This window comes from Phodopus roborovskii, unplaced genomic scaffold (assembly GCF_943737965.1).
Source record: "Phodopus roborovskii unplaced genomic scaffold, PHOROB, whole genome shotgun sequence".
In the NCBI taxonomy this organism is placed as follows: domain Eukaryota; kingdom Metazoa; phylum Chordata; class Mammalia; order Rodentia; family Cricetidae; genus Phodopus; species Phodopus roborovskii.
In genome coordinates this window covers 6,269,186-6,295,550 of record NW_026126515.1, presented here as the reverse complement: position 1 = coordinate 6,295,550, position 26,365 = coordinate 6,269,186, and the positions used below count along the sequence as shown (strand labels likewise).

At 50.0% G+C, this 26,365-nt stretch overlaps 1 protein-coding gene across 3 annotated transcripts in view; it reads left to right on the top strand.

Moving 5' to 3' along the window:
- The first annotated feature begins 3,525 nt into the window (after positions 1–3,525).
- The window catches only part of Ltbp2 (latent transforming growth factor beta binding protein 2), an 88,224-nt gene continuing 65,384 nt past the window's right edge, over positions 3,526–26,365 (top strand). For 2 of the 3 annotated variants that reach the window (XM_051196336.1, XM_051196335.1), the window contains exons 1-3: positions 3,526–4,311; positions 10,589–10,659; positions 24,331–24,577. In XM_051196336.1, coding sequence (XP_051052293.1) covers positions 3,830–4,311; positions 10,589–10,659; positions 24,331–24,577 — 800 coding nt within the window. In that variant the 5' untranslated portion in view covers positions 3,526–3,829. The remainder of the gene's footprint in view (positions 4,312–10,588; positions 10,660–24,330; positions 24,578–26,365) is intronic. The other variant, XM_051196337.1, reaches the window with a different exon arrangement.

Here is a 26,365-nt window from a genome sequence, read left to right as displayed (position 1 = left end):
CTGTTGAACAGGACTCTTCCTGTAGCTTTAGCATGTCTGCTGAAGCTGGGCTGGGGAGATGGCTCGTCGGTACAGTTCCTGCCTGCACACAGGAGGACCTGAGTTCAGTCCTCAGAACCCAGGTTAACTTAAAAACAAAAGCAAAATAGAACCAGGCATGGTAGCATGTGCTTGCTATTCCCAGTACTGGGAAGGCTAGGACAGGTGACACTCTGGGACTTGTTGACAGCCAGCCTAGCCAATCGGTAAGCAAGTAGAGGCCAGTGAGAGGTTTGGTCTCAAATAATTGAGATGGATGACCTCTGAGGAATGACTCCCAAGGGTGACTTCTGGCCACTGCACATATGTGCACCCCATCATGAACATGTACACACACACACACACACACACACACACACACACACACACACACACAATGTCCACTGTAGTGGCAGAGCTTAGAACAACAGAGCATTCTAAAGAGAAGCACTGGTTACCTTAGTAGACAGGGCTGAGGTTTCTCTGAGGAAACCCCTAATGCAAACTGAGTGACGTGGGCAGCATTAGCTGCCAGAAGAGGAGACCACTATGACGCCTCCCATCTGTCTTTCCTCTGGTACTGTCAATCACTGACAGTTCCAGATACCCCCTATGTGCCAAGGCACAGCAAGAAAGCTCTTGGGAGATCCCGGCATACATCTTTAGGAACTGAGCAAGCATGTTCATGAAGAGACTCGTGCAGTTCCTGATGGAGATTTGTGGCTGTGAGGCTGAGGTGGTCTACATCGCAGAGAAGTAAGCAGCCTCCTATACACTGCTTAGACACTGGAGTGTCTCTTGGGGCAAGGGATGCAGGATCTTTTGCAGGTTGGTTAGAGACTGCTTTGCTATGGCAGTGCAGGGTGGAAACTCCCCCCCCCCCCCCCCCCGTCCACAAATGCATTAGAAGAACTGAGTGATGCTTAGGCACCTGCTAAGTAAGACTTTGTGACTCTTTCTCTGACACTTCCTGTGGAACCTTGACCCAGCAGAGCCAGAGTGTAAAAGGAAGAGTCTGAAGAACAGGCCCCACCCTGCTTTCCCCACTACAAGGCCTGAAGCTTATTGGTGGGGAGAGGAAGAGGATTAAATTGCCTATGTTGATTAAACTGGATGGGCCTTTGACCTGCACAAGAGCAGGCTCTCTAGTGTCTAGAAGTCGATCTTAGTTACAAAGACTGTTCTTGTGTCTGGCAGGAATAGGCAAGCCAAGGACTGTGCCAGAGGTGTTAAGAGCAGAGAATGGGATGGGAGAGATGGCTCGGGGTGACAAGTCCCCTTTGCTCTTCCAGAGGGCTGGAGTTCAGTTCCCAGAGCCACATCAGCCCTGACTCCAGTTTCAGGGGTTCCTACCCTGCTGGCCTCTAACACCTCTGCACACGTGTGCACATGGTTGTGTGTAGACACACACACCTACACATAATTGAAAGTAATTTTTTGTGTTTTGTTTTTATTTGTTTTTGTTTGTTTTGAGACAGGCTTTCTCTCTAACAGCTCTAGCTGTCCTGGAACTCACTCTGTAGATCAGGCTGGCCTTGAACTCACAGAGATCCTCATGCCTCTGCCTCCCCAGTGCTGGTATGAAAGGTATGCGCCACCACTGCCCAGCTAATTAAAAGTAATTTTAAAAATCCTTTAAAAAGAAATAGGGAAAGAAAACTCATTGTTATGTGGTGGGAGACAGAGAAATATAGCTGACTGTCCTCTTTTGGGCTCTACCATTCCAAATAACCAGCTGCACCAAATTGACAAATAGTAAGATAATTTCAACTCTGTAAAGCCATGAACATAAATCGAGGTGATGTGTGAGACAGTGGCTGCTCAGAGGTGCAAAGGTTGTTCTAGACTAGGGGGTTCAGGGATGGTGTTACAGTTTGGTGCTAAAATTCATTCTCCCTAAGGAACATGCGTCCGTCCGAAGGATTGATGACCAGTTTGTAACACTATTGGGAGGTGATGGGACCTTGGGGAAGTGGAGAGCTGGGGAAGGAAGTTAGATCATTGGGGACATGCTATCCAAGGGACAGCTGGGACCTTGGCCTCTTATTTTCTCTCTTTGCTTCCAAGGTACCATGAGGGTTCTGTCTTCCTTTGCCTTCCTTTAGCACAGGCCCCAAAGCAATGGAGCTAATCAGCCGAGGGCAGAAACCATGAGCGAAAGAAATGATTTCTCCTTGTGAGTGGATAACCTTGAGTATTTCCCTCAGGCTGGAGAAGCTGAGCAGCACACATGGCCACTCCAGGGGTGATGACTGCACTGGGAAGTGAAATGAAAATTCTGTCCTGAAGACTTCTTGGAGATGAACTTTCCTGGTGGAGGGAAGGGGCACTGTGGGCACTGTTTGCAGAGTGGAGAGGGCCAGTGCAGTTACTGCGGAATGACTGCTGGGCAGGAATAAATTCGGATAGGCCAGAGGGTCAGCTGGGTATGGAGGATTCTGCAGGCCAATGTCAAGTATTGAGGATTTCTTCTCCAGTTAGATAGTACTTAGGCTTCTGGGAGGTGGTAGGCTGGTGTGGGATGCTCTTTCATTCTGCCTCCGCAGGAGATAGTAGGCTGTGAAAACATTTTCAGGAAAGTCATATTTGCACCCGCCAAAGGCCTTTAAGGCTTTGGGGCAGGGAGAGAAAGATGGCAGATTTGAGAGGGCATTCAGATGGGAGGCAACGGACATCCCTGTGCCCCTCGATACAAGATTTAGAAACCCAGCTCAGTGGGGAGGACTCATTCAGTTTCCCTAGGGGAAATTCCCCAAGGAATGAGGGGCTGTGACAGGAGTTCAGGGAGGGGAATGTGAGCCAAAGGCCATAGGCCTGTTTTTTATTTCCCTCTTTGGCAATCCTATTCTTTAGTCACCTTATTCGAGAGGTTCCATGTCTACCCTTGTGAAAAGAGAATACCTCCTCCAGAGTCAGCCACCATCACCACAGGCCCAGGCCAAGCCTTGACGCCACAGGAAGCTGATTAAGATCAAGGAACTGTGGCGACTGGCACAGTCTCTACAAGGCACAATTGCCAAAGGTGCGGCCAGCTCCACTAGAGGGCGCGCGCCCCCAGTTGACCTTCCTCATAGGCGTCCAGCTGCTGCCCCACGGACACCTGCATTCTCGTCTAGCGCCCCCAGCGGCCAGGGGAGGAAGCGACGGGACCAGGCTCACATGCTTCAGGCTCTGTCCTCAATACTCTGGTCTGGGTACCTTCCTAGCCTCCTTCAGATCTGAGAAACAGCCTTGTTCCAAATCTGAGTCTGCGAGGTCAAGAGCAGAAAACACTTCCAGGACAGAACAATTTGAGCTTGCTCAGGACAGGAGACCGGCGGCTCAGATGCGCTCGTCCAGACAGACGCTATCTGTCCTTCCAAGTCCCCGGGTCTGCCCTCCGTTGCCCGCAGCTCCTCACGGGTTAATCCCCTCGCCGCCCGCTCGCTTCTCGGTGCCAAAGTGGGTGTTGCTGGAATTCCTGTCTCCCGTAATAAGGGGGCCGAGCTGTCCCTACGAGGAGGGGGCATGGCGTGGATAAAAGAGACGAAAAAGCAGGGGGCGGTTTCCAAAAATAAAACCCTCCTGTTCCCCTTCAGACGGCGGCAGTGCGAGCAGCGGGCGCGAAGGTGCCGTGGACACTGACTCCGTGCGCAGCCCAGGCAGCTCACGACATACAGTCCTTGCCTGGGAACCCCCGAGTCCCCAAACAGCCGCTTCAGAGCCTCCCTAGACGGGTAGGGGCAATTGGCCAGGCAGGTCGGAGCAAACGGTGGAGGGCATCTCCCCTCGAGGTCTCCGGTGCCCGCAGCTCTGCAACCACTCTGGCGCCATGAGGGCTCCGACCACCTCCCGCTGCTCTGGACGCTTCCTGCGAATGCGTTGGAGAAGCTTACTGCCACTCGCCATGGCTCTCTTGATGGGGACAGGTCATGCCCAAAGGGACTCCGTGGGGAGGTACGAACCAGCTAGCAGGGATGCGAATCGGTTGTGGCGCCCCGTGGGCAGCCACCCTGTAGCTGCTGCAGCCAAGGTGTACAGTCTATTCCGGGAGCCTGATGCTCCGGTCTCTGGCTTGTCGCCCTCGGAGTGGAACCAACCGGGCCAGGGGAGCCCTAGGAGGTCCGCCGAGGCAGAGGCCGAGGCCAGGAGGCCGTCCCGTGCCCAACAGCTGCGTCGAGTCCAGCCACCTGTCCAGACCCGAAGAAGCAGTCCCCGGGGCCAGCAACATCCAGCAGCCCGGGCCGCGCCTTATGTCGCGCGCCCGGTGACCCTGCAGCGACCCGCGGCTGCACGACAAGGGCGGCTCACCGGGTGAGCACTGTAGAGGGAATGGTGGGGGGGGGGGGCAAGGGATGCTGGGGTGCGGACGATCTTGCTTTCACTGGCAGAGGGACAGAGGAGATCCGTTGTCCCTTTGTCCTCAGTACTGTAGAGAAACCGCCCCGAGGTTCCGAAGCTGGGGCTCAGACAGAACCAGTTTTCAAAAAGTTTCTAGAAAAATAAATCTATCCTTTCCCTTGGACGCCAGCACACCAGGAACCCCGACGTTAAGTTGAGCGTTTCTAACTCATTCTGGGATGGGCTAACTATCTCAGTGGCAAGGATCTGAGAGGCCATGGGGAGCAGGCAGCTGGGTGGGTGCTCTGGGTTCTTGAGGCCCGGAGAAGGTTAAGCTGGCTCAGGGAGCCAGTAGGTGGAGGAGCTAGGCGGGGGAGTGGGGACACCAGGGCGCGAAGACAGATACATCTCCAGGAAGGGGCTGGCAGGGAAGCCGGCGCGCTGAGACAAGTGTATAGTCCCGCTCAGGGCTGCTGGGACACGCAGAGGGCTTAGGGATGATGGGCTTAGAAGCTCTTTGGAGGAAAAGGCTGTGTGAGAGACTGGGATTGCGTGTGCCAGGGAGTCTCTGTGTCAGCACTATTCCTACATTTTGTAAGGCCAAGCCTCCCTCCAACTCAACTAATAGTTTGCACCACTCGCTGCGGGGCCCAGGACTCTATTATCCCCTTCCCCGCCCCAACAACGCCCTGCCCAGAATTACAATGGTGGGGGTCTTGACTGAGTATCCAGGTGTCTCTGGAGTGAGGGCGCAGTAGCCTGGCAGTGCGGGACGGGGCAGGGTGCCACTGGTAAGTGTAGGAGGGGCTTTGGAAGCGGTTGGCTTGAGCCTGATTTACCTGTGGTTTTTGTCCCAGGTAGCAAGCAGTCTCGATCTGGTATCTCTAGTTCCACAACGGAAAGGTCTTCTGCTTCCTTTGACTGCAGCGTTCTTCTGCCATATTCCAGCACAACTCACTGTCTCGTTCCTTCTCTGCCCTCGCCCCACTCTGTGCTTCTGTACAACACTCATCTATGCGTTCCTGTTCCCGTTTATGTGCTCACTTACACAAGTTCTGTGAAAGCTGGGTTTTGTTCCCATCAGATCAGTGCCTGCACGTAGCTGGCCTTCCCTGGGTGTAAATGGCCTCCCTGCTGCCTTTCAGAGGCCTAGCCTAAAGTCTGCAGAGCACAGATCACGTGCTGCCACGTGCGTCCCGCATAGGACCATTCAAGGGGAGTTAATGCGGCACCTGCCCTGCTTCCCCTTTCTCCGTTTCCTGATGCTAGCAGGCAACCTCATGATTACATACCGCTGAGCATGGGAAAGGAGGCGGGACCCACAGAATACAACGTCGTTCCTGCTGGAAGGGCAACTCAATTTGGAGGCATGAACAGTGTGTGCTGATGGACGTGTTTCCAAAAGTACTGGAAGTTGTTTGTTAAGTGCAACGGAGCAAGCAGTACAATGTAGCTGAGAGGCTCAGAGGAGAGACACTGTGACCTGGGTCCCCGGGGAACTCAGTAGAAAGCAGGTGAGGAAGGAGATGGCCAGAGTGGCACCTGGAGATGACGATGTCAGGCTCTCTGAACACTGCCTCAGAACAAGGGCTTTTCACCGTTGTCTTGCCCAGGGGCAAGAATGAAACCCTAGCAACCCTAGCATAGCATAGGGGAGCCAGGGGTTTGGGCTAGAGATGAAGTTTGGGCTGTCATCCGGGAGTTTATACTACAGGCATTTGTGTGTGTGTGTGTATGTGTGTGTGTGTGTGTGTGTTGGAAGGTGCAGTTAGAAGTCAAAGTGAAGCAAACCAAGCTGTCACCAAGACAAAATTAGTAGATATGCACAGGTGTGTAAGCAGCTGGGTGCCACCCACAGGCACTTGTTATATACACAGATGCACACCTGTGCTGGAGTTGGCTCCTCAGTTTTGTCCCCTTCACATTTGGTAGATAATGAGTTCCTTTAGCATATCATCCATCCCCTGGGGGAGGGGCAGAAGGATAAAGTTATTCCTTAATTTTCTCAATCCATGCCCATTCTGGCCATTGTATGAAAGTCAGAGCTAGGGGCCAAGAGCCATCTGCTGGTAGAATGTAGAACTGCATACCATTGCTAGTTTAGGCTTTTTTTTTTTTTTTTTTTTTTTTTTTTAATTAACCCCTTCAATATGCAGTATGTTGGACCCTGGGAGTACAGCAGTAGAAAAGACAGATAAGCCCTGTACTTGTGGGATTTTTGATGTAGTGTGTATTTTAAAAATATATGTACCAGGCACTGTGCTAAATGTCTGAGGTGAGCAGTGTAGCTATGTAATTTAGTCTACAAGGGACCTAAGTCCTTGTTTCCCAGTGCTCAGTGTTTTTTGAATCAACTTCATAGCAGATCATCTTTGTATTTATTTCTTTATTTCCTATCTTTCCACCAAGTGGGTCCCAGGGATTGAACTCAAGCTGTAAGACTTGGTGGCAAGTGCTTTTATGTAATGAGCCACTTTGCCATCCATGCATTATTTTTTATATGATAATATTTTTATTTAAATTTGAAACAAGCTTGTTTTACCTATCAATCCCAGTTCCCTCATCCTCCCTTTCTCCTTTGACCCCCTCCCAACCCCCATCCCATCCTCATTCTACTCCCCTGGGAGGGTGAGGCCTTCCATAGGGGATCTTCAAAGTATGTCATATCCTTTGGAGCAGGGCCCAGGCCCTCCCCCATGTGTTTAGGCTGAGAGAGCATCCCTCTATGGGGAATGGGCTCCCAAAGTCCATTCGAATACTAGGGATAAATACTGATCCACTACCAGAGGCCCCATAGACTGCCCAGTGCTCCTAACCCATGTTCAGGGGGTCTGGCTTCGTCCTGTGCTGGTTTCCCAGCTATCAGACTGGGGTCCATGAACTCCACCTTGTTCAGGTCAGCTATTTCTGTGGGTTTCTCCAGCCTGGTCTTGACGTCTTTGCTCATCACTCCTCCCTCTCTGAAACTGGCTACCTTAAATGCCCTTGCCCTACAATGAAATTGAGGACCACCTTATATACCATCCTAGAGCCTTCATCCAGGAGCTGATGGAAGCAGAAGCAGATACTGCTAAACACTAAAGCAGCTCAGTGGGTTTTTTATTAAGTTGAAATTTCTTTTATAAATTTGCCTCTCTCTTTCTGCAGTTAATTACTTTTTGGATTTAAATATTTCCAATGAGTGTTTTATACTATTACAAAAGATGTAAATATCCATAAAATATACAATATTGTATTTTAATTTTTCGCATTTAAACTTAGGTATTTGCATATTTTAAACTTTGACAAATGATAGCATATTGTATTCCCCTACAATGTTTTTTCTTCCTCATTAGGCATTTGAGACTTAACTATGATAATATACATTCAAGTTTATTCATTTTAACTGTTGTATATTGTTCCTTTGTCTAAATATACCACAGTTTATTTATCCATCCTCCTGTTTCTGAATGTTTAGATAAATTACATTTTTTTTATCATTACAAACAGAGCCTGACTCATTTTTCTGCATAAATAAATCCATAATGAAAAGGAAACTTTGTATCATTATTACAAGTTAAAAGTAGCACTATTTGTCAAGAATAGCAAAGAAATGTAGGAAAATTTGAAAAAAAAAAGAACCTTTTTGGTCAGGCACCACTCATTGTTCTAGAAGCTTGTGGCCTCTTCTTTTGATAGAGAACTGGATTGGTTGTGTTGAGGGCAGGACCAAGCTTGAATACCTAGCCTCAGACGGAGACCTATTTAAGTAGGTTACAAAAATCATGGAACAGGAAATCACTTCCTTGCCATGTGAATCGATACCACTGAGTCTGCTGGTCATGTAACCCTTACATCCCCTTTCCTACCCTTGGCTTTACTCAGCCCACTTCTGAGGGAGCCCTGGATTGGGTGGCTAAAGAGCACTTAATGTATAGCTTGTGTTAGGCACTGTGTCAGCCTACAGAGAAAAAGGAAAGAACCTTTGAGATAACTAGGCATGAGCCACCACGTCTAAATGATGGCCCTGGGTGCAGGGTGTCTCAGAAAGTGCTTGTAACAGCAGGGGAAGCCAGACACTTGTCAGAGGAGCCTTTCACAAGGGACATAATATCTGATCTGGAAATCTGGGGTTATGCATTTTTCATCCAGCAAACATAAGACAGATGCAGTCACCTACCAGCTGCTCTCCTGGCTGGGCCTGAGATATCGTTGGAGATGTCAATTGAGTATCTGAATCTCTTTTAAGTACCCTTCCAGCTCCATCTTGTCCCTTCTGCTGACAACCTTTGATTCCAGGCAGTCTCTGCTCTGGCCTGGCATCCCTTAGGACTCCTCTGTCGGCAGGCAAGGCAGACCTGACTGCTGATCTCCTACTCTTAGTTATAAAACGTCCTGAGGGCATCTGGGGCGATGGTGGCTCAAGGGGCCTCTTTGGCAGGATTTGTTCCCAGCCAAGTAGGCTCTTTGGTCTGTGCTGGGTTCCCACATGCACTAGTTTTCAAGAAAACTCCCAGGGCACACAGCCTGTTTTCTTTCAAAGAGGTTCCAGCCCGCAAAGAGGCTTGTCATTGCCACAAGGAGTAGTGACTTCCAACCGAGTGGACTGGTTTCCCCTTCTACCTGGGTATATGCTAGAAAGCCCTGGGTATAGCGGGGTGGGGTGGGGGAAGCTCTGTCCTTGGGGCCTGGTGACTTGGGCCATGATTAGGAGGAGAACTTCATGAGAATCAGAATGGTGCTGGAGGAAGTGGCCAGCAACACAAAGCTCTTGGCCAGCGGGACATTATGAAAGCTCTCTGGGAGGCAGCGCCCCACAATGTTGGGCGTAAGGGCCAGGAATGGACCTCAGCCCTTGCAGGCTTTAGGAATTTATTTTGAATTCTTTGTATGACTCCCTCAACCACACAAGCTTTGGGGTCCACTCAAATGTCAAACAATTTCCTAAGCGGCACCAGATGCTCATCATCTTGATCCCAATGATCCCAGGAATGGCCACCCACTCCAGCCTCTGCCCCCAACCTCTCCTTCCCACTCAACCCTGTTCCTTATGACTGGGCCCAGGGAGTCAGAGCCAGCCTGGCCTGTCCAACACAAGGAGTCTTCTCTGGGGTACTCCTTCTTGAGGAGTTTCCCTTGTCTGGTTATCAGGGGTCTGCAGATGGAGAGCTTGAGCTGGAGAACCTTGTGGTGCTGGTAGCATTCATTAGACACCTGAGGATATCATTTGGACAAGTGTCTTGCAAGGACGAAACGTTAAGGTCTCATGAAGGTGTCAGGGCCAGGTGCAGCCCCCCCCCCATAAACTACATCCCATTATCCTTCCCAAGTAAAAAGTGTGCTTTCCAGACAGAGGTGGCTTCATTATGTCCCCACTTCCTATCAGCTGTCACCCTGGAAAGCCTTTCTTGAGCAGTGACACTAGAGCCCTGTTTCTTTAGTCTGCCACTTAGGACTGGATCTAATTGCATACGGGCCTGCCCACATCTACTCCTGGTTTGAATTCTCAGGATGGTCACACACACACACACACACACACACACACACTCACTTTTAAGACTATTTATGTATGACTCCTTTGTTGTCAGCATTTGAAGGCAAGGGGAGCAGTGTGTGACTTTTGGTAAGAGGCATTGTCGTCGTGAAGCCTGGCTTAGAGTTCGACCAACTCAGAGGGTTTGTTTTGTTTTGGTATTCTGGATAGAACTCAGGGCCTCCAACATGCTAGGCAGGCTTTCTCTCACTGAGCTGCCCACTAGCCTGCCAACCTAGGTTTGAACTGGGCTCTGGTCCTCGATGGTTATGTGGCTTTGGCAAATGACTGAACCTCTCTGAACTTCCTTACCATCTTGTCCTCGTTGCTTTCTGAGAGAGAGAGAGACAGAGACAGAGACAGGGAGAGAGATTGTTTGAAATGAGGTCTTGCCCAGTTCTAGGTTGGCCTAGAACTCCTGTCAGTATATCACCATGCTCTGTATTGAGTTCTGTGGACTGGGTGCTAGACACCTTGTCTCACTCATCACAGACACTCAGCGGGGCAGGCATCATCTCCATTGTGTAGATGGAGAGACTGAGATTTCCCAGAGGTATACAGGGAACGGCAGGGTCTTGTCACACCACAGTGCTCATTCCTGGACTGGGTGGCCTGTCCGTGGAACGGGGACAGTCTTCTCAGCCTCCCACTATTCCTCAAGCCCCGCCTGAAGGGGGCTGTATGAGTAGTGCCAGGTCTGAGCACCCTTGTGTTAACTTGGCTCTGGCGACTCCACAGGAGAAATGTCTGCGGGGGACAGTGCTGCCCAGGATGGACGACATCAAACAGCACCAAGCAATGTATCAAACGTGAGTGCCTCCCATCCCGTCCACTCTTCTTGCTCTTGAGGTAGACTTGGATGAGGACTCCAGGACCTGGAGCAGATCGGTCTTCCTTTCCTCCTCCCGGGGATGCAGCTGGTCTTTGGAGTAGAGATGGTGTGTAGCGGAAGGGAGACTTAAAGATGCTCCAGATGGAAACTGTTTGTCGGAGCAGATTCCTGCTCATGTTTTAAGCTTCCAACATTTCCTTCTTCTGGCCCACTGTGTTGGTGCCCGTGTTTGTGGTCTGCAGAATATAACTCTGGCGGCACCAGTCTTACTGTGGGCTGTGGGAATCCACCTCTGCCTTGACCCCTGGCCCACAATCCTGGCCTATCAGGCAGACATGGTACTAGGATAATCAAATAAGGCTCTGAGTTGGTGTCTGGAACAGCCTTTTCTCAGATTACTCTGAAGTCTGCAAAGCTGTCCTTTTTTTTTTTTTTCCCTTGAGACAGGGTTTCTCTGTAACTTTGGAGCCTGTCCTGGAACTCGCTCTGTAGACCAGGCTGGCCTTGATCTCACAGATCTGCCTGCCTCTGTCTCCCTAGTGTTGGGATTAAAGATGTGTGCTACCACTGCAAACTGTCTTAAGTGTTGGGAAAGAAATCATCATAGCTATGCCAAGACCAATGATGGAGGCAGGAAGAGTCATGACCTCTAGGATGACCCTTTGCTTGAGGGTGGGAGGGCCATGACCCGTGCCTCCATTAATGTCAGAGGCAGTGTCAAGAGCCAATACTTACATACTATCCACTTCATATAAACTGTGCTGAACCTTCCCTCTTGGTAGATGAGGAGGCAAGTCAGGCTATGGCAGAAGTAGAATGGAACTAAAGCAACCTGACTCCAGGATGCTGCCCATGCCCTGCCACCAGGTACCCGAGCCTTTCTTCGGGGCCTCACTCTGCACTGGAGTGCTGGGGAGGGTAGTGTAGCTCCTGGGGCTACTTCCAGCTAAGAGATGGGTGTTAGGATTGCCCAACACTTTGCTGGGCTCTTCACAGACACCACAGTTAAGCGCCTGTGCATATTTACTTACCTTCCAGCTACAAGGAAACTAAGGCTTTGGTTAAGAGATATGCCTGAGGATGGAGAGCTGTACATGCAGGAGCTGTTGCTGCTGTAGGGCCAGGGACCACACTTTGAGAGTCCCTAGTGACTCTGGAGATGTCTGAATTCCTAGGCTGGGGAAGGAGATTGGTATGTTCCCAACAGCTCAGCTATTGCAGGGAGCCTTTGGCTGGTAGAGTGTTGCTTGGGTTGACTGGAACAGGCAGCCTCACAGGGGGTGGGCTTCTACCCAGATGCCTGAGGGGTCTGGGCCTGGCCACACTCAGGCGTGCAGGCCTGCAGGCTGTTTCCTAACTCACTTGTGATTTTCCAGTATTCTTCTTTGCCAAACTGTAGTTTCAACACTGGAAACTTGAGGTTGGGTGAGTGCAGAGTGTCTCACACCAAGCTTATGTGCACCCTCATGTCTCACAGGGAGCTGCTGGAGGATGTGTAGGCACCCACATGCCCATTATTTCTCTGTTCAGTCTGGGTATGCTGCATTAACTCCCCCACCCAACTCCCCTTACCCTCAAACCAGGCTATAGACTGGCGTTCTTTGGAGGACCAACCTTCCCAAGTTGAAGTAGGCTGTCCACTGAAGGGCTGTGTGGTAATTAATTGGTCCCTATGCTGTTTGCTTGTTGCTATTTTGCTGCTAATGAGCCTAATGAGAACCACGTGAGCAATGGGGTGTTGGCCCTGGATAACTGGGCCCAGGGCTGTGTAGTAAGTATGTGGTGCTCTTGGCTCCATACCCTGACAGCTGGCTCTGTGCTTCCCCAGTGGCTTCTCATTGCCCTCTCCCCTGTACATAGCTGCCCTTAGGGACGGGGAAATGCCATGCCAGGGAATGTCCAGGGTTCTGGCCTAGCAATTTCATCCATATGGGGTAGGCAGGTAGGAGATGAGAGCACATAAGGAGGAGTGTATGATGCACCCCATTTCTGTCTTGGCCCGCAAACATGTGGAGGCTTAGTTCTTCTGGCTCCCCAGATATGAGGGCCCGATACATTATCCATGTGCAGAAGTGCTGGTCCCAGCTCAGTGGCCCCCTATTCCTGGCCTCTCTCTTCTCTCACAGAAGCAATCCTAAATCCTAACTCACTACTCCACCCACCTCCCTGGCTATTCTGCTCCCTCCCCCAAAGTCATTGGAACCTGGGGACCCACTGTGTCTCTGGCTGCCACATTTCTGTGTCCCCAGTTCCTCCCTCTACCTTGGTGGGGTCTGGAATTGGGCCGGTTTCCTCCCTTGGTGTTTGGTATTTAACCACCCCCCCCCCCCGTGGTCTTGCCATCTCTTCTGCATGATTCATGTGTTTGTGTATTTGTGGAAGCAGCTGACTGAGGGGAAGGGCAGTAGGATGGGAGGTGGCTGTCCCGTTTATAGCTGCTGGTTTGGGGAGATTGTTCAGTTTTCTCACACTGGCTCACCTCTTCTCCACACGACTGGCAAAGAGGCTTCAGAACCTCCCCCAGCCTTCCTATCTTGACTTGAAGACACAGGGTCTTGGGCTACTCTGGGAAGAATGGAGGTCCCTGCAGGGGCTGAGGAGGGGCCCTTCTCTAGACCCCAACTCTTGCAGTAAGGTTCAAGGTTAAGAGTCTATGCTTTAGATTCTGGTACCAGGTCTAGAGGAGATGGATGTCTGAACCCTAGTTTTAGATCCTTGGGCAAGTAACTAGCTCCCTTTTTAGTTGAGTCTTAGCCATATAGCGTGTGACAATTTAGACAGGCTCATCTTTGGGATTAACAACAATACAATCTACACCTCTCACAGTGTCAGGTTATAATAAGTCTTTTAAAATACTGATTTTTTTTGGCTTTTTTGTTTGTTTGTTTTGTTTTTCAAGATAGAGTTTCTCTTCTCTGTGTAGTCTTTTCTGTTGTCCTTGGCTTCCCTGGAACTCACTCTATAGACCAGGCTAACTTCAAACTCAAAGAGATTCATATGTTACTGAATTTTAATACAATGACTCTAGAGGCTAGATTTGATCTAGCACCATCCCCCTTTGCAGATGCACCTGGATAGAAGTCCAAGCTAGGGAGTGGGAGTGGGGGGTTCCGCAGTCTGTATGTGAATCCAGTCTCTGACTCCCAAGGACCAGCCCTTACCACCATTCTTTCTGCTAAATGAGCAACTGTGCAGACGGCCTGGCACATGGTTAGGCATGTGGTATTTGGAGCACAGTGGCCAGAGCCTGTGCTAGAGACCTACTGTGTGTGGCTGTGGAAAAGCTGCTCCAGCCCATGTCCCTGTGCCCTCTTCTGTGCCCCGTGACTAACAACAATTGCTTACTCCCAGAATTGTAAGGAATAAGTGCGGTAACTGAGGTCAGACATTCCATTCGTGGTCTGCCGTGTTCTCTAGGCTCTTTATACAGAGCCTTCGTGCTTGGCTTTGATTTCTAAGGGCAGAAGTTATCACACTGCCCCCAGCACGCAGCATGTCTGTGTGGCATTCCTGGCTGCACAGGGGACCTGGTGGTGGAGTCCTGGGTGTGCATTTGCTCCTGACTTCTTGGTTCACGGCCTCTGCATTGTGTGGTAGGCACTGGGACAACATCTCTTCTGGTTCTTATTTCTGTCCTACAAGGACCCTGCTCCTCTTTTTCTTGGCTCTACTTGGCTTTCCTCAGGGTGCTTGCCTGATCTCACCCATCACACCCGGAGAAGACTCACCCAAGAGAAGGACAGTTGGGATGAAGCTGTTAGGAAATGGTGGAGAGGAAGACAGGAGGAGGCAAAAGAAATCATGTGAGCGCCATGGAGACCCAAGTAATAAGAAATACACAGCCCCCAGATCATGTCACGTGGGATACTTTAGCTCTCCATGGCAAGTAGGAGTTTCCCCATGGGCTTTTGCATCATGAGATGTCCTAAGGCAGGAGCTTCCTGAAGCCAAGTGCTGGTTCCCTCTGCACACACCAGTGTGTCCTCGGCCTGCAGCTACTAAACAGCAGGTTTCCCAGGCCTTTCCCAGCCCTCTTCTTTTCTTTCTGGCAGCACTGTCCCTGGCTGGAATGGCCTGCTTTTCATAGATGTCTTGGGGTCACATCCCGTGTTTATAGACACTCCGGGCCAGACTTCTCCCTTGACCTCAGGCTCCTGACTCTGCTGTTGTGTCTGTTGTGATTTCCTCCCTGACTATCCATCCCCAGCTCACGCAAATGAGCCCGTGCTTTCTCTCCCCTGGAGCCAGTTTTTGCTCCCAGTGTGAAATGGTTTCCTCAGAGAGCTAAGGACACATGGGACACTTTGTTGCTCATGTTTTGTCATCATTCCCTGCCAAACCCTGCTTGTTTTCACTTCTCAAATCTTACGTGCACTGTGCATGCCTCGCTTTTCCTGTGAAGCCTCTCCTGGTCTTGGGTGGTTGCAGTGCTCTACTCTGGATATCTACAGAAGTCTACTGACTGCTCTTTCTGTTATCCCTTAATGCATCTGCTTGACTTCTGCTGTGGGGGTCCTAAAACCAGTGTCCTTCCAGCCTGGCTCTTAGCCCTTACTCTAACTCACATACTCTATCTTGGCTACGGGGAATGTGCCTCCTCTACTCTATAGCAAATGCTACTCTTTCTGGCTCTGCCTGCACTCACTGCCCGTGCCTGGCCTTGTCATCTCCCCGGCATCATGCCCCCCTCCTCAGAGGGGCAGCCTCCAGCCACTCGGCTTATACTTGCTCCTCATCAGTCTTGTTTTTCTCTGGATCTGGGCCCCTTAACTGTTGCCTCCATAGCTTCACATACAGATCTCTGATCTTCTGTTCCTTTGTTATCTGTTTTCTGATACCTTTTGGATTCATTTTAATTAATTCCATGATGGAATAAACAGAGTTTATCTTCGTTAGTATCCTATGCAGCAGTAAATATTGGAAGCACAGCCATATCCTAGACAAGGACTTGGTCAGCAGGACTCCTGCATCCACATGCATAAGATTCAGACAGTCAGTGATGGCAAGGTTACCCTTTCCTCTATGCTCTGCCATGAGCTGGGGGTACCAGGGGCAGATGGCTACATGTCAACCATAGAACTATCTTCTATGCCCTTGCAGCTACTTTCCAGGAAGAGTGTCATCACAGGATTACCCCTGGTGGTGTTTGTCCTGTTCCTCATCCTTGGGGGCCCTGCCAGAAATGGAACCACCAAAGCCCTGGCTTCTTACAGCCAGGTCAAGGCTGCAGATGGATATACCCCAAAGTCTCTGCATCCTGTGCCTGCTGTGGCTGGTGGGGATTGGGATTGCTTTCTGCCCCAGTCCCTGGCCCTCAGCCTCCAAGTGGCCTCAGCATTTGTTAAAGCAATTAACAGGGCGGTCTAGGCCTAGAGGCTGGGGCCAAAGTCTGACTCACACCTTCCCTTCCTCCCCTTCGGCCGCCAAACAGTAGAGGCCCACTTGGCCTGCCAGACAGCGTCTGCAGAGAGTGTGCAAGGGGCCAAAAATGGCATCTTTCTCTCATTAGAGGCTTTTATGTGAATACAACTGCTATTTTGGAGCCTGGCGCTTGGCGGGCCTCTGAACCCCCGTGCTGTTTGCAGTAGTCCTGAGAGCAGTGGCCCAGGGCAGCTGTGGTGGGAGTGGGCAAGGCCATGCATGGGGCCTGGGGCCCTGACTTCTCCACAGCCTGGAGGCCCAGGCCCAGGGTTTTGACAGGTAATGCCCTCCTCATGGGGCTTAGGTAGAAAGGATGAGTCCTCAGAGGGTTCTGAGGGTGTGTGAGCCTGAGATTCTCTGGGTCTCTCCCTTTAGGGCCAAAATGTTGACCCCCCCCAAAGCACATTCTAAAGGTGAGGTGCCGGGGAGGGCCCAGGGCAAGCGTGTGGATGGTCGGAAGCTGTCAAATCTGCAAGGGTTGTGGGTGAGAAAGAGATCCGTAGAGTGGGGGACAGGTTGCTAGGTTCCTGGTGGCAGAACACAGAGAAACAGAGAGCTTGGTTGGGGTGGGGATGGGTATCTGAAAGCCAGTGTCTCGCCTCACTGGCTGTGAGGAAAAAAAAGGAAGGTGTCTGTGGGACCCAGAAGAAAGGAGTGATGACAAAAGCCTGTCTGTCTGTACTGTTGTACTTCCTTCTGCACATTAGCCTAGGCCTGGCTAAGGGGAAGGGGGCGTGGCTACAAAGTTCAAAAGCCATCTGGCCCCCACACACCGCTGGCTTTTTAGCTTTGTGCGTTGACTACTAGAATGTTCAGAGGATGGGAATGTTGGATATTTTGCTCTCCAATACGGTCACCACAGGCCACATGTGACTAGTAAACACTTGAGCTGTGGCAAATGAGAATGTGGAACTGAGTTTTAAATTTTATGGCATCTCAATCCAACCCATTTACACTTAAATAACCACAAACAACTTGTGGCTACGGTGCCGAATCATGTGGGACCAGCAGTCTTAGAATGTGCAGAAGTTGTCCTCTGCCAGGATCCATAGACAGGGGAGTCAGCAGCCTGTTTCCTGAGCAAGACCAAGTAAGTGTGGAGGGAAGCATCTCAGAGAGGCAGAAGTAGCAAGATCACACAGTCGGGGAGGCTGAGCTGGCTCAGACCATATCCTTCTGAGTACCCCACTATCACCACCACCTCCCGACCTTTCTACTAACAAGCAGCTGGTCATTGTGGGATGGTAGCCTCCCTTTACACAGTGGGCACTGTTTCTAGAACCTTCCCCCAGGCCTGCCCATTCAGCATTTGGTCTCTTCCCAAAAGTATGTGTTTTGTGTGGAAAGTCAGATTGTACCTTTGCTCAGCTTTTGGAGCTGAGGGAAGGGAGTGGGGGCACAGCCAAAAAGGTGAGGGTGTCTGGGAACAGCTTTCCCACCCATTTCCTGCTTTCAAAGCAGTTTTGGGGGGTTTTGTTTCTTCCCCTCGTCTGGCATTCTGCTAACTCTGTGGAGCTGAACTCTCCACATATCTAATGTTGCATGAAGAATAGAGTGCCAGGGGAGGATGGAGAAGGCAGGGTTCCAGAAGAGTCCAAATTGTGAATGGCCGAAGAACAGCACAGCCTCTGGTGCTGTCCTCCAATAAGGAGCAGCTAGATGTGTGCCTTCTAATGAATCAACCCCCGAGGACTGACACCGCCCTGCCCTGCTGATAACTCTCCACCAGTAGTCAAGCAAAGATCCTTAGAGCCTTAGAGCGCCCACTGAGTTAATCTCTCAAGTACACAGTGTAATCTCTCAATAAGAAAAATAGGATGTTTGAGGTGGGTATAAAAGTTCACCACCAGACTGTGGGTGTGTGTGCCTTTAATCCCAGCACTGGGAAGAAAGAGGTAGACAAATCATTGTGAGTTCAAGACCAACCTGGTCTACAGAGTGAGTTCTAGGACAGCCAGAACTGTTACACTGAGAAACCCAGTCTGGGGGGAAAAAAGTCCACCAAACTTGGGGTTTTCTCTCTTTGGATGTCATAGCCCTGCCTGGAGCTGCAGCTCCTCAGGTACATCATTTTGCTACTTGTAGCAAGCCCAGGCTGCAGGCAATTCTGAGATGGCTCCTTTGCTTTTGATACATTTTGAGATCTGTATTCATTTGTTTCTATAAGTTTCCTTTAGACACGGTCATTCTTGCCCCCTTTCACAGTGTCACTGGGTTTCATACATCAGTACAATATCAAAAACAAAACAAAACAAACAGACAGACAAACAACACCTTCGAGATGGCCTAGCTGGTAAAGGCACTTGTCACACAAGCCTAGTGACCTGATTGATCCCCAGAACCCAAGTAAAGGTAGAAGGAGGGAACGGACCCTGCAATGATGTCCTTTGACCTCCACACTTTCACCCCCTCTGTGCAGCAGACATACACTGAACATAATAAAAATAAAATCAAGCCGGTGGTGGCAGCACACGCCTTTAGCCCCTGCACTTGGGAGGCAGAGGCGGAAGGATCTCTGTGAGTTCCAAGCCAGCCTGGTCTACAGAGGGAGTTCCAGGACAGCCTCCAAAAAATTACAGAGAAACCCTGTCTCAAAAAACCAGAATAAATAAATAAAATAAAAACAAAAGAGCCAGTGTACAGTGACCAGCTTTTCAGCTTTCCAAGTGGAGGGCATTGGGAAAATTTAAAAACAACTGCCATATGCAACCACCTTTAATTTGAAAACAGCTTTTAGAACTGGAACAGCGTCTTGAGGAGAAAGTACTTGCTGGGTAACATGAGGACCAGAGTTCGGTCCCCAGCACCCACATAAATGCAGGGTGGTTATGACAGCCTGTATGTAATCCCATGAGTCAGACACATGGGATATCTGGGACAAACTGGCTAGTTAGTTAGCCTAGCCAAATGGTGCACTCTGGGTTTTAGTGAGAAGCTCTGCTTCTCTCTAAGGTGGACACTTCCTATCTTCCAGTTACACTCCAACCAGCCTGAGTTAGACACTCTGGCTAATGAATGGACCTGTGTATCCTGTCTGTATAGTGTACTAGAGACTTTTTCTATTACAGCCCAGACCTTGTGAGTATTCTAAGAACACTTACCAAAGCAGACACATGAGCTGGCACACATCTTCCCTCATAATTTGAAATTCACCACGTGGCTCTAGAAGGATCAAGGAAGACACCCAATTGCCAGCCTCTGGCCGCCACATGCACACATGCGCATAGTACCAGAACACACTTGTGCGCCCAGCCTCATGTGAACACATGTATACATACATGCCAAAAGTAAGTTTAAAAGAGCATTTAACACAAGAAAAAAAAAGCAGGAAAAAAAAACTGTCAGAATTTTCCTTGTCTCAGACAGGCAATTAAAGCCACCATTGTAGGCTATTTAGGGGTGCCTTTGTAGGGAAAACAAAGAGGACTTCATAATACATGTGGTTGGCTCAAAACAAACCAGACCACTGTGGCTGGAGAGATGACAGCTGTTAAGAGCACTGTCTGCTCTTCCAGAGGTTCTGAGTTCAATTCCCAGCACCCACAGGGCAGCTCACAAATATCTGTAACTCCTGTTCCAGGGGATCTGACACCTTTACATCAATGCACATAAAACAAATTAAAAACCAAAAACAAACAAACAAAAACCCAGACATTGTAGTGTGTCATATGCTGAGACTATTGGAGACCATTCAAGATAGGCTGCTAGGAAGCTGGTAAGACCAGGTTCAAACCCTCAGACCCTCCCAACAGGGAAGTTCTACCTCAGCAAACTGGGAAAGGTCACCTTCCCAGGAGGATGTTTATCTATCAAGGTCTTAAGACTTTTGTTTATGATGATATAATAGACAGAGAAAATGATATATCCAGTTTCCCTCCTGACCACTCACTTCCCGTGAGCTGTTCATTGGACCAACCAAAGTCCTCCCTGAGAAGGGAATTCCTGGTTGAGAAAAGACCTTCTGGAAGTGTGAGAACCTCACAGGTGGGGTTTCCTCTGTGCAGCTGCTCTCAGCTATCTATTGACTTGCTGGACCCTCGGGCTGGTCAAGAGAGTGTTCACAGATGTTGGCAGCAGACAGCTTTGTTGAAGAAGGAAGCCAGTGGTGGAGAGATGCTCATGGGCTTAACTGGCAGGCTGGGAGTCTCAGATTTCCAGAGAGTGAAAGATGTTATTGTTAATGTCAAGGATGGGTCATCCTTGGGGCTTAGGATGGGAGAAGGCCATCTTACATCAAAGCCACCTTTGGTGGGCTGGAGATATGGCTCAGTGGTAAGGAGTACTGATTGTTCTCCCAGAGGACCTGGGTTCAGGGTTCAATTTCCAGCACTCAAGTGGTGGCTCACAGCTGTCTGTAGCTCCAGTTCCAGGGGATCTGATGCCCTCATCCAGACATACATGAAGGAAAAACACCAATGCATATAAAATTAAAACAAAAAACATTAAAACCACCTTTGAGGCAAGTATCACTTTCTCAGAGGTAGGGGCTGCATGACCCTCTCCTGATGTTTGCCAGGTTTGGGTCTCTGCTGGGTGAGAGAGGTGGATCCACATGGCTTCTCCATTCCTAAAAGAAAACCAGGCCCAAGATGTGCCCAGGGCCTTCCTCAGCATTTGCCTGCTGAGCTGCCTTAGCAGACAATGTCTGTGGCCGAGATGGTGATCGTAGGGGCCCGGACAGGTGGTCAGGTGGTAGCTAGTTATATTTGGGCAGATGGAATGATGTCTAGACATTGGCTAAAATCTTAGGATGACAGTCTGTGTTTGGGAAAGGGTTTGACTTACAGTTCTCTGGAATTAGCTGCTTACATGGGAAACGGGGACCTGTTTGAAAGGGGCACCGAGGCACCAAAGGAGATACCTGGCCTTAGGATCTAGTTCATGGTTAGCATCCTTCAGTTGTCCTCCTGTTACTCCTCTTACTACCTACTGATTGGGTAGCCCACCCTTGACCACCCTTGATGGGCACTTTCCAATCATCTCATCCTTTGAATGGCTGGGCAGCATCACTTACTCCAGGAAAGGTCCCTAACTATCACTCTAATCAGCCTGAGTTAGAGGCTCTGGCCAGCATAACGCTTGCCCCATGGACCTGTGTGTCCTTTCAGTGCTCGAGACCTTTTCCTGTCGTAGCTCAGACCTTGTGAGTACTCTAAGAACACTTACCAAAGCAGACGCATGAGCTGGCACACATCTTCCCTCATAATTTGAAATTTACCACGTGGCTCTAGAAGGGCAAATCGGCCTAGAGCCTCCATTACCTACCAGGGCCAACCTGAGATGCGAAGCTTCCCCAGGGCTGCGTTTACAATGGCCCCTTTGGTAATAATAATTTGGTAACATATCCTTTTTGTTTCATCATGAGCTCCGAGCCAGCAAGTCCTGCTGGGAGTTGGTGGGCAAGAGTAAGGGTGGGCTATTTCATCATAGATTTGAAGGATAGCTCCATTATCTAGCTAAGTGACCTTAGGCAAGTTTCTTAACCTCCTTGTACGGGCAGAATAGGAATCATGGCCATGCCTGCTGCATATGAGACTCCATAAGCAAGGTACATTGTCAGCACCCACTGGGGAGCAAACTTCTAGAGTGAAGAGGATGGTTGTGCTATTGTATGCCAGGAGCTAAAGATGACTGCACTCCTAAGGGCTAACTGTATAGATGTGGTCACTGAGACACGGCACAACAAACCCATCCACTGGATGAGTTCAGTCAGGGGCATGCCCAGAAGTGCTTTTACTTTTTGTTCAAAAGAGGAGGCAGCCACTAAAAGTGGGTCACCAGGGATGGGGAGGTGACTTTGAGGGAATAGTAGCTCTTAGGCAGGTGGCCAGGTTAGGAAGCCAGAGAGCAAGTTCAGCTGGAGTGGGCTGACTTAGTGTGTTGTTAGATAGAGGTCGGGGTTAGGAGGTCGTCAGTGCTAGCGTGTACCTGTATGCTAAAGAAACTGCAGCTTCTCGAAAGGGAGATGGCATGAACTGGAATTTTGGAGAGTATATTAGCCAGGGTTCTCTAGGAAAACAGGACCAACTGAATGAACATATACTAAAAGGATTTATTAAATTAGCTTGTGTGACACTGCCTGGGTACTCTAACAGTATCTGTCTTCACACTGGAGAGACTGACATCCAATAGCTGCTCAATCCATGAAGCAGGGTGCCCAGGTCCCCATCTAACGGTGAAGGTCTGGAGGATTCCTGGAGAACCACTGGTCCACATTGGGTTCTGATTCCCATGAAGACTGGAAGCAGCAGCAGTAGCAGCAGCAGCAGAGTAGATGAACTCAAGACATAATAGGGTAGATGAACCTGCCAGCAAAACAGCAAGAAGGCAAGCAGGCAAAAAGCAAAGCTTTCTCCTTGCTCTCCTTATATCTGGTTGCCACTGGAAGATGTCTCCTACATTTCAGGTCTTCTCACTTCAGATAACTCAATCAAGAAACCATCTTACCAGTGGGCTCAGTAGCTTATCTCGCTCTAACCCAGGGGGAGACTTACCTAGCTGGTAGCGGCGGACCTCCTTATATTTGGACAGATCCAATCAAGCTGACAACCAAAATTTACCATCGCAGAGTTTCACCTAAACCTGTGGTTGGAATATGAAATTCCTTTCAGAGAGATTTCTTATGAACCCCTCCTCCCTGGAGGCACATGGTCTGAATAGCCGTGCGTTCGATGGCTTCAAAAATGGACTTAGGATGAGTGAGGCAAAGGTCTCTGTTTCCTCCATAACCTTGAATGACCTTCCTTCCTCCCTTCACCCCCACCAGCCGACTGTAGCCTCCACGGACCCTTTGTGCTTGGCCAGCATGCTGCATTCCTTTCCAGCCTCCAGGACTTCGTGCTTGCCCCTGGAAGTCTGCTCAAACCTTTCTAGGTCACTCCCACTGGACTCCACCCTCTTCAGGGAAGTGATGGGACTACTTCGTCTGAATGGCCTGGAACGCTGTGTTACCCTTCTGTCTGCCTGACACCACGTCACACTGTTGTTCTCTTGCCTCTTGCTTCTCCCTCACTGGAGTGCAAACCCCATGTGAAAGATGAAAGTCTTCGTGGTGGAGCCCTCAGTAGGGCTCAACAACCACTTACTGAGTGAATGAAAGTCAGGTAGACGAGACCGTCTAGAATGCCCAGAATGACCTGGACCATGGGTTTTACACCTGTTCTCCAGGGAGGTCCTGGGAGAAAGTGCCTGGCTTTCCACCCCAATGTGGACCTCTGCAGGGGGTTCCGGGTGGCTGGAGATCATTGGGTTTCTTTCTGGCCTTTGTAAGGTGGGAAAGGCCAGTGAAGAGTGAAGTCATGTCTTAAGGGGCTAGTAACTGCCCATAGTGATGGCTTAGAGCCATGGTTCTCAACCTTCCTAACGCTGCAACCCTTTATGTCATGGTGACCCCCAACTATAAAATTATTTTGTTACTACTTTATAGCTATAGTTTTGCTACTGTTATGAATCATAATGTAAATATCTGATATGCAGGATGATAGATGACTCCTGTGAAGGGGTCGTTCTTCCCCCAGGTTGGGAACCAGATTACGGGAAAACACCCAGCTTCAGTCTCCACTTGTCTTCAGGCTGGGCACAATCATCCCAATGCCCAAGCCAGAATTCTTACTGCGTTGAGGATCTCAGAGGATACAGGCAGATTGGGGTGGTAGCTTAGAGGCCTTAGTTTCTCCCAGCCTCCACAGCCCACCCTTGTGATTTACCAGAAAGCAGGTTCAGTGAGGTCTAGGTTGTAGAGCTCATAAGTGACAACAAACAAGCAAGCAAACAACAAACATTTGGCTTTTAGGCTAATGCCGAACATTTCCCATAAAGACATTCATTCATTCAATATTTATTGATGATCTACTCAGAAACAATCTTTAAGTTCTGAATCTACCAGAAGACAAGAAATAAAATGTCTGTATTTGTTTGGTGTTTCTGTAGCCCAATAGGAGTAGACATCTAAACATTAATAGGGTGCCAAGTGATCCTTTTCTCTTCAGGATGTCCTTGGTGGTGTGGTGAGAGCCTGCTCCACAACTCTTGTCCAAAAACTCGAAGCCATACTCATCCTGGAGAGAAATGGTCCCAGAAGCCTTCTAAGGCTAGGTGTTGGGCTTCCCCATGTCTGTGAACTCTCCCCCCCCCCCAGGCAGAAGCCCTTAGGACATAAGATTGGTGGGTGGCCCATGGCCTTATGGTACCTGTCCTTGCCGTCATCACTCTCTTCCTGTTTCCTCAGCTGTGTGCCAACCTCCCTGTCAGAACCGGGGCTCCTGCAGTAGGCCCCAGCTCTGTGTCTGCCGCTCTGGCTTCCGAGGGGCACGCTGTGAAGAAGTCATCCCTGAAGAGGAATTTGACCCCCAGAATGCCAAGCCCGTGCCGAGACGCTCAGTGGAGGGGGCGCCCAGCCCTCACAGGAACAGCGAGGCCAGAGGAAGTCTTGTGACCAGAATACAGCCGCTGGCACCGCCACCACTACCAGCCAGGTAAGTCTCCTTCTGGGGGGTGGGGTTAGGGGGCTATGGGACAGTGGCTCATCAGTAAGGACGCAACAAAGCTAACAATTATGTCATGGATTTGTGAAGGTTAAATTAATGACTCTATGTCCCTGGAACAGCACCGAGTGCGTGTATTAGCTCTATAAATCCTTCCCCCTTTATCCTTACCCGTATCACCTCCTCCATCTTCTCTTACTCCCTTACCCCCCACTATTCCCTATATCATTCCTTCACCTAAAATAAAGGTACCCGTTGTGTTCACTCACCCCAAACTTCTCCTCTTAGAGGGAAGAGGAGGTACATGTTGCAAAAGTGACTAGAATAGAATGAGTAAGGGGAGCTGAAGGGCAGCAGTCTTGTCCTCTCCCCCACCCCAAATCTGGCTAGACCTTTCTCTAGCTTAGGACGGGAAATCTGAACTTTGTAAAGCAGTCGGTTTCTAGGAGGCTGTTTGCTTTCAGCTTTTTACGTTGGTTTTTCCATTCGCATCTACTCAGAGAGTTCTTTCTGAAATGTTGCAACCGACCTTGTCTTGCTGAACTAAGGGGAAACCAGATTTGCCCTCTCAGAGCCAAGAGAACTGGTGGAGGGGTGGGGGGTGGGGGGATGCTGATGCTGAGGTCAGGTCCTTAGCAGGGAAAGGTTGAGAGAGACCTGCTGAGAAGCAGGAAGAGGAGGAATGAAGGATGGGAGTCACCCAGCAACTCTGAAAGCAGGCGCCACAGGCAGGCTACTCTGAGGTAGCAAGTGTGCAGAGGTGTGTGTGTGGGGGGGGGTGGGGATGAGGATATGAACACCCAGAAAAGCACTGGGTGCTTTCCAAGGGCAGCCAGAAACAGGGAGAAAGGACAGGTGAGCTCAGGCTGAGGCTTAGGGAGCTTCAAGATCAAAACCCAATGGTCACCTACTGCCAAGGCCTGCAGATGTTAGGGCAGAACCAAGTGTCTGGGTGCACAGCACAGGTGGCCTGGGATTGGCTCTGAGCTGGTGAGCGGGGCCTGGTCCTTACACTGATTGTTATAGGTTGTGAGCCCCAAGCAGATAGGCCTAGTGAAGGTACATGCAAGATGCCACTTCACGTTCACCTTCACACTTCCTCCAGATAGAACATTCGTTGTTCCTTGAACCAGGACCACTCAGAGGGTGAGGACACTTGTTCCTGCTTGTTCATGAATGCATTGTCCCTGACATCTAACACCAAGTGCCTGACACAATATAGGGCTCAATCTATTTGTAAATGAATGACTGAAAGATGAGAAGTCTAGGTAGTGTGTGTGTGTGTGTGTGTGTGTGTGTGTGTGTGTGTGTGTGTGTGTGTGTGTGTGTGTTTTGTATCCTAGGGAGATTGTCCTTGGTGAAGGAACTATCCGAGGCTCAGGTCAGGGTGAAGTCTTTGGCCCATGATGGTGTTGTCCTCAACTTCCACAGGCTTTCAGGCCAGAGGCCACAGTGGTGTCTTTGTGCGCTGCAGCCCCTAGGCCAGTCCCATCCCCTTCAGTGCTGAGGCCTCCATGCATGAAATCTGGGCAAGTCTGAGCACCCCGCTGTCGGCTGCTGTCCACCCAGCTGTGTTTTGCTTTGCCAGGCCAAATCCTTCATGCCTGCTAGTGCTAAACACTTCCTGTGAGCCGGGCCAGGTTTCCCAAGCAGCTGCTGGCCTCTGTCCTGATAGCCGTTTGGACAGGCCATGCCTGTCCAGACAAAGGAGTGACAGGATACAGAGGACATTCTAGGAGTGGGAAGGAGAGGGAGATGTCTGGGGAGGGACAACACTGC